This window comes from Montipora capricornis, chromosome 11, assembly GCF_036669925.1.
Source record: "Montipora capricornis isolate CH-2021 chromosome 11, ASM3666992v2, whole genome shotgun sequence".
NCBI classification, from domain to species: domain Eukaryota; kingdom Metazoa; phylum Cnidaria; class Anthozoa; order Scleractinia; family Acroporidae; genus Montipora; species Montipora capricornis.
Genome location: NC_090893.1, coordinates 37,257,813 through 37,265,312, shown reverse-complemented (window position 1 = coordinate 37,265,312; position 7,500 = coordinate 37,257,813). Strand labels below are relative to the sequence as shown.

General features: G+C 41.2%; 1 protein-coding gene across 2 annotated transcripts in view; it reads right to left on the bottom strand.

The window, feature by feature from the left end:
* Positions 1-7,500, bottom strand: part of LOC138022858 (uncharacterized) — a 295,342-nt gene that overhangs the window by 100,136 nt on the left and 187,706 nt on the right. For both annotated transcript variants that reach the window (XM_068869847.1, XM_068869846.1), the window contains exon 3: positions 7,139-7,286. In XM_068869847.1, the coding sequence (XP_068725948.1) occupies positions 7,139-7,286 (148 nt within the window). The remainder of the gene's footprint in view (positions 1-7,138; positions 7,287-7,500) is intronic.

The window sequence follows — 7,500 nt, the reverse complement described above, 5'->3', positions numbered from 1 at the left end:
TTACCTGATATGGCAGAATTGTTACAGCCACTTGAGCGCGCGATTAATGAGGTTCTCATACCAGCCGCCACTGGCCATAACACTCACACTAAAGTAGAGAGCGACCTCCTTGGTGTCCCTGTGCACATGGGAGGCCTTGAATGAGACCTCATGTTCTGAATTCGAGGTTTCAATCAAAGTTACTAATCCGCTCGTGAGGAGAGTTGTTGAGCAAGAGCACCAGCCTCCAGATGCCTCAGAAATTCGAACACTGCAACTGAGCACAGGAAAACAAAAATATGACTGTCTAAGTGAGAGGCTAGAGCAGGTGAACAGCTCCCAGCCGACAAAAGCTAAGAGGGCTGTTGAGTTAGCTACAGAGAAGGGATCATCAAATTAGTTGACTGTGATTCACAAAGAGCTAGATTACAATCTGAATAAGACGGGATTTAGAGATGCAATCAAGTTACGATACGACCGGGAAATAACGGACACACCCATGATCTGCAGTTTAGCTTGGATCACGCAAGGGTATGTCAGCGCGGCGGGTTCATTATCCAGCGCCATAACGAAATTCGTGAGTTGGAAGCAGAGATGCTAAGGATGGTCTGTAATGATAGGGAAGTAGAGCCGATCCTTGAGGAGCTCACTGGGGAGACGTTTGGATATACACGCCCGAGGCTTTTGGACGAGACAGAGATCTGCACTCCAATATAGACTCTTGCAGAGACTTGACTCCTAAGCAGATCTATAAGAAGCATGAGAACGAGAAGAAGAGGCAGTATGCGGACAGAGTAATGGAGATCGAAAAGGGGACGTTCACTCCCTTAGTTTTCACGACCACTGGCAAAATGGCGGATGAGTGTGTTAAGTACCACAGCAGACTCCCGGAGCTGATCGCAAATAAGAAGGGAGAAAGTTACTCATGCGCAATTTCTTGGATAAGAGCTAAAGTTTCTTTCGCTGTTGTATGCTCTGCGATACTATGCTTGAGAGGCAAAAGATCCAGAAGACGACAGCTAGACTTCGTTGATTCAGATTTACAGATTGAAAGCATTAATCTTTTCTTTTTTCTTTCAGAAGTTTTATTCATTTAACTTGAAATTTTCTTCTTCGATGTCTTAATTTAAAACCGCGCACCGGTGGCTCAGTTGGTTGAGCATCGGGCTGTCATGCGGGAAGTCGCGGGTTCGAGCCCCGGCCAAATCAACACTCAGAATCTTAAAATAACTGAGGAGAAAGTGCTGCCTTTGTAATTTCATCTGCAAATGGTTAGACTTTCAAGTCTTCTCGGATAAGGACTATAAACCGTGAGCAGGAGCCCATCTGGAGCGTGCAACTTCCATACAGCGTCTGTGAAACGGCGTTTTCACAAGTAGGTTTATTTTTAGACTAGCCCTTCCCGCAAATTAGGTCAAAAAACAAAGGCAGTTCCGGTTCGGCGACCCTATGACGTCAGCTTAATCTCTTGTGATTGGTCATCGGGCTCCTGTGGGAGTCTCATTAGCGGGAAATTCAATCTAAAAATAACCTTACTTGTGAAAACGCCGTTGCACGAAAATAGGTAAGTTGGACGCTCCGGTTGATGGGCTCCTGCCGTGGGCCCCATCTCACAAATATCTTCTATATTCATAAGTTCCCAGTGGGATTTTAAAGAACCCAAGCACTATTCGAGAAGAGTAGGGGATAAAGTCTCCGGTGTTGTGGCTGTCCTGTTCTCTCCCGCAAAAGTGGCTTGCTTGGTGGTGATGTCTCTAAAAAGGCTTGTGCTGTATGAGGCTACCTGAGCAGAAACAGCCGCAAGCAGGAGCCCATCAACCGGAGCGTCCAACTTACCTATTTTCGTGCAACGGCGTTTTCACAAGTAAGGTTATTTTTAGATTGAATTTCCCGCTAATGAGACTCCCACAGGAGCCCGATGACCAATCACAAGAGATTAAGCTGACGTCATAGGGTCGCCGAACCGGAACTGCCTTTGTTTTTTGACCTAATTTGCGGGAAGGGCTAGTCTAAAAATAAACCTACTTGTGAAAACGCCGTTTCACAGACGCTGTATGGAAGTTGCACGCTCCAGATGGGCTCCTGCCGCAAGTCAAAAAGGGACTTTGCCGAGTGCTGGAGCATCAGGGGCACCCAACGACTAATTTGTTGTAAAATGTATTATTATACCCCAGTTAATGAAAATAAATGTTATTAAGACATTTTCAGGTGTTTTTCAGTGTTGCTAGGAAAATATTATCTGTTCCTTTTTCCCAGCAAGACACACAAGAAATTTCCCAGCCAGCTAGATAAAATTGATTGGTTTTCTAGCCAGCTGATCAAATTTATTTCCCAGGCAGGAATTCCGCGCGCTTTCAAATCCCTCGATCCAAAACGACCGAACAAAACCGGGACAAAACAGTTTTTTTCTGTAAGCGCAATCACCCTGACCAGCCGTCGTATGTTTGTGACTACTCTCTGGGAGAGGAAATGGGTTCTTTTTTTTTTTTTTTTTTTAGTCATCCTCGGTCTTCAGAGGTTCTACAGCCAGCTCGGATTGAAATGCTAGAAAAAGTCAGTAATTCCCAGGCAAAACCTCTATCAATAACAAAATTTCCCAGCCAGCTCATCGAAACACCTGTATTTTTGCCAGCCAGCAAGATTCCTCTGGGGAACAGATTATGTGAGGAACAGATTCGTTGGGTGCCCCTGGAACTTGTAGATGTTAAACACTGTGCTTGCTGCAAGAGCTAGTTGATCACATCTGAGCCGCAAGGAATGTATTTGCGAAATCGTTATTGACACACACACTGATTGTACGCTTATGATTTATAATTAATTCTTAATGTTGTATAGTGCTTCCAATCCTTACTTTTTTCCTTTTTTTAAAAAGTTGAATACAATGTATATTATTTTATTATCAAAAAATAACGATAAAATGATAAAAATACAATAATACTACTACTACTAATAATAATAATAATCGTAATTATTATTATTATTATTATCATTATTATTAGTGATTTTGAGAAACACAGACATGTAATAAAAACTAGCGATATAATGTTAAATTTCCGACTTGTCGGCGATCTCATGACGCCATTATCAGGGTGTTGGAAATGAATATCCGAGTTCATAAAAGATATAAATTCATCCAAATTTGCATAAGTAAAGAAGAGCTAGACAAAGACTCTAGCGCGGATAGAATCTGATTGCAAGTTCAGCCGTGGTCTTAATTGTTTAATGTGAAACATTTCGTTAACGGCACAGTCCAATTTGTTCATGCATTTCTTCAACACTCTAAAGCAGCTGAGGAGGTCCTCAGGGACAGTACCCGCGTGGTCTTGATCATAATGCTTGCGCACAGAAGATGACGCATTATTATGGCCATCAATGGGTGTGTGTAGATGGCCATGTGTGTAGCCAACAGCTACCTGCATCGCACAGGTTATATTGAAATTGGTACACAACGCACTGTTGATGAACCAGCTGTGATCTTGGCCAATTTTTCGACTGACAAAGATGGGTTGGACTGTAGTTTGGAGCTTGAGACTGAACCTAGTCACGTCATTTCCCACCCTTTCTACCGATGCCTGCGATGGATGCTTGTCAGTAACTCATGAGTTGACAAAGGGATTAATGGTAGAGTTGATAAGGTGTTGGGGGTACCTCAAACGAGAGAACAGGGACTTAAAGTGTTCACACTCCTCCGAGAAATAGGCTCAAGATGAGGACAAACGGTACGCGCGATCAAGCATAGTTGTTAATAAGCTTCGTTTGTATTGGTTGTCGACGTGTTTATGATAGTGGAGAAGTAAACCAGTACTGGTAAGCTTCACGTAGACCTTAATCTCGATCTAAACATCTTTTAAGATGACCTTGTTGATCTCTTGAGCGTGGCCACCAAGGGACAGTTGTTCCAGTTTAATGGTGCCATGTATGAGCAAATGGACTGAATAGCCATGGGGTGCCCCCTCGAGCCTTTGCCTGCTAACGTTTTTATGTCATCATTGGAAGAAAAACTATAACTGGAGGGAAAGCTCCAAAGCTTATTACCGCAGATACGTTGACGACACTGTCACGGTTATGCCTGATATAACTACAACTGCGGACTTCCTAAACACCTTCAACCACGCCCATCCTGCTGTCAGTTTTAGGCCTTTCCAGATTCTGCTCGGCAACGTTTTAGCAACTTTTAGGATTTTGAGGACCTTTTTTTGTCAGAGAGCAATTTCTAGCAACTTTCCGAAAAACTAGCACTTTTTGGTAACTTTTGGGCTATTTTGAACCAAAATGCTGAATAACTCCCCCTTTTTTCAAATAAACAAGTTAAAATTGTCTTGGTTAAAATTCTAAACATCTTTCTAGTAAAACTCATATTTTTACCCTTTGAATGGGTATCACGTGGACGTGGTAATTAATTACGAGAATTGGGTTTGGGTAGCCTCAACCTCGTTGCCAGGGCTTTTCCCTTCTCGAGGGGGGCGCCCCCACGAGAAGGGAAAAGCCCTGGGAACGAGCTTGTTACACTTACTGTCTAACTTTTTGTAACTAGCCACTTGGATTCAACTAAAGGGGGCCTAATTTGTTGTAACCAGTTACTTAGTTGTACCTTAATGTTGATTATAAAACAATTGTTATTAAAATTAGACATGCTGTATTAAAAATATAAAAATATTCGAGAAACTTTACAAAATTTTTGAGCAACTTTTGAGCAACTTTATGGCATATTTCTTAGCAACGTTTTAGCTTTTTCGGAGCAGAACCTGGAGAGGCCTAGTCAGTTTTACCATGGAGATTGAAAAGGATGAAATGTTTCCCTTTCTCGGCACCAACTTCCTAAAAGGAGAGCCCCAAATCGAGACTAAGGTCTACGTGAAGCCTACCAATACTGGTGTACCTCTCCACTACCATAGTCACATCGACAACCGATACAAACGAAGCTTATTAACAACTATGCATGACCCCGCATACCGTTTGTCCTCATCGTGAGCCTATTCCTCGGAGGAGTGTGAACGCTTAAACTCCCTGTTCTCACTTTTGAAGTACCCCCAACACCTTATCAACTCTACCATTAATACCTTTGTCAACTCAAGAGTTACTGACCAGCATCCATCGCACGCATCGGTGGAAATGGTGAGAAATAACGTGAATTGGTAGTCGTACCATTTAAGGACCAGGGCCCAGTTGTTCAAAAGCCGATTAACTCTAATACCAGATAAAAAATGAGCCAAGGGGTTTATTTCTCTACTACTTAATGCTGCTCAACGCTGATATTCGCCAAAACGTTACATTACAAGAAGTCAATCTTGAAAAACCAAAATAGGCAAAAGAAACTTTCACCAAAAAGTTGAAATCACGAAACAAAAGTTTACGCTAATCCTGGATCAAGTTAATCGGCTTTCAAACAACCGGGCCCAGGATTCTGCTGACTTTGTTAAGACTCAGTTGAAAGAAAGTCTCAAGCTCCAAACTACAGTCCAACCCATCCTTGTCAGTCGAAAAATTGGCCTTCAAGAATGCGAGACCAAACCACAGCTGGTTAATCAACAGTGCGTTGTGTACCAATTTCGGCAATGCAACCTGTGCGATACAGGTAGCTATGTTGGCTACACACGTGACCATCTACATACACGCGTGGATGGCCACAATATTACGTCATCTTCTGTACGCAAGCATTATGATCAAGACCACGCGGGTGCTGTCCCTGAAGACCTCCTGAGCTGCTTTAAGGCCCAGTAATACGGGTAACATTCTTCTTGCAACTTGTCGTGCAACAATGCTGCGTTGCAAGTTGAGATGGTTTGTTGCGCGTATTACCACCTTCTTGCGCAACAAATTTTTATCTTGCAAAAAGTACACGTCGCTTTTACCTTTTGCAACATGAAAATTTGTTGCGCAAGAATGTGGTAATACGCGCAACAAACCATCTCAACTTGCAACGCAACATTTTTGCACGACAAGTTGCAAGAAAAGTGTTGCCCGTATTACTGGGCCTTTAGAGTGCTGAAAAAAATGCACGGAACAACAAAATTGGACTGTTTCCGGTTAACGAAATGCAATTAAGACCACGGCTGAACGTGCAAACAGATATAATCCGTGCTTAAGTCTTTGACCGTGTTTTCACGACAGCCGTTGTCTCGCTTAACATTCCTGAAAATGGTTTGTTTGCAGACATTGTTCAGCGACTTAAAAATGATACGTATTTTCACAGGTAAGATTCAATGAGGATAGCGCACTTGCCAATGCAATAATAAAAATAATAAAAATAGCACGACTGTTGTATTTCCGATTTGGATAACCGCAAGCGACTCCTCATTGGTTGAAAGTAATTGCCAACTCGCTTAAGCTATCTGGTTTTTGGTGGCTTAAATTTAATGAGAATTCTATTGAAATTTGCCGACTCACTTAACTACAAGCGAGTTGGGAAAGGAACTGTTTTTTTTTACGGAATTTTCGGTTGTCACTCGCTGACAAACCGCTCGTGAAGACACGGCCTTTGTCTAACTCATCTTCACTTATACAAATTTGCAGTATTTTATATCTATTATGAACTCGCATATTCATTTCCAGCTCCTTGATAATGGCTTCATGAGGTAGCCGAAACGTCGAAAATTTAACATTATATCGCTAGTTTTTACATGTCTATTATTAGTATGGCAGTATACAAACTTCTGGATGCCCAGACCTATAAGGCTTGATTGGGCGGCAAACCGTAACCAATCAATGCATATGAACTAAAAATATAATACATAATAACGCTAAAATGACTAATTCTAACGTATTTGTATAAAAACTGAAAAACTATATGTAAATATGTATCTTTACAAATAAATCATGATAAATACATATGATTAAAATAAATTTACAGTGCCTTACGCGCCTTACCGTGGCCACCTAACAAAGTTTTTTTACAAATTGTCCGCCAATCAGGATGTGTGAATTTGATTGACAGTCACACCTCCTTGCAAAGTTCGCTAGTTGTAGGTTGAAAACCGTTGCGTGGGTTGTTGAGTTGACGTATTTACATGTAATTGTCAAATGTGAAAGTTTGTTGGGTGGCCACGGTAAGGCGCTTTGCACTGTAAAATGCCCTCCTTTGATTATTATTATTATTATTATTATTATTATTATTATTATTATTATTATTATTGTTGTTGTTATTAGTTGGTTGGTTTACCTGGTTTTTGCTTCACTCCATACACTTCTGTCCTCATACAAGCATAGTCTTTGAAGTCCTTCACCACAAAACGTAGCCACCTTGTTATTAGTACATTGCTTAGAACATTTTTCTTTGCTGTATTCCCGTCATTATTTCCATCGAAAATCTAAAATGCAGGAAAAAAATACAATATTTCTGCTTTTTGATGGTAATTAAGTTACAGCGGTTTTAAACGTCGAACCTAATAAAGTCGCGCCAAATTCAAAAGACAAAACAAATCATGAGCTTAATAGTATGCAAATACTGCAAAATACATTAAATTAATTTATGAACTGAGTTCGGCGCAACAATAGCTCGCCGTTTGAAACTAAGTTGTGCTA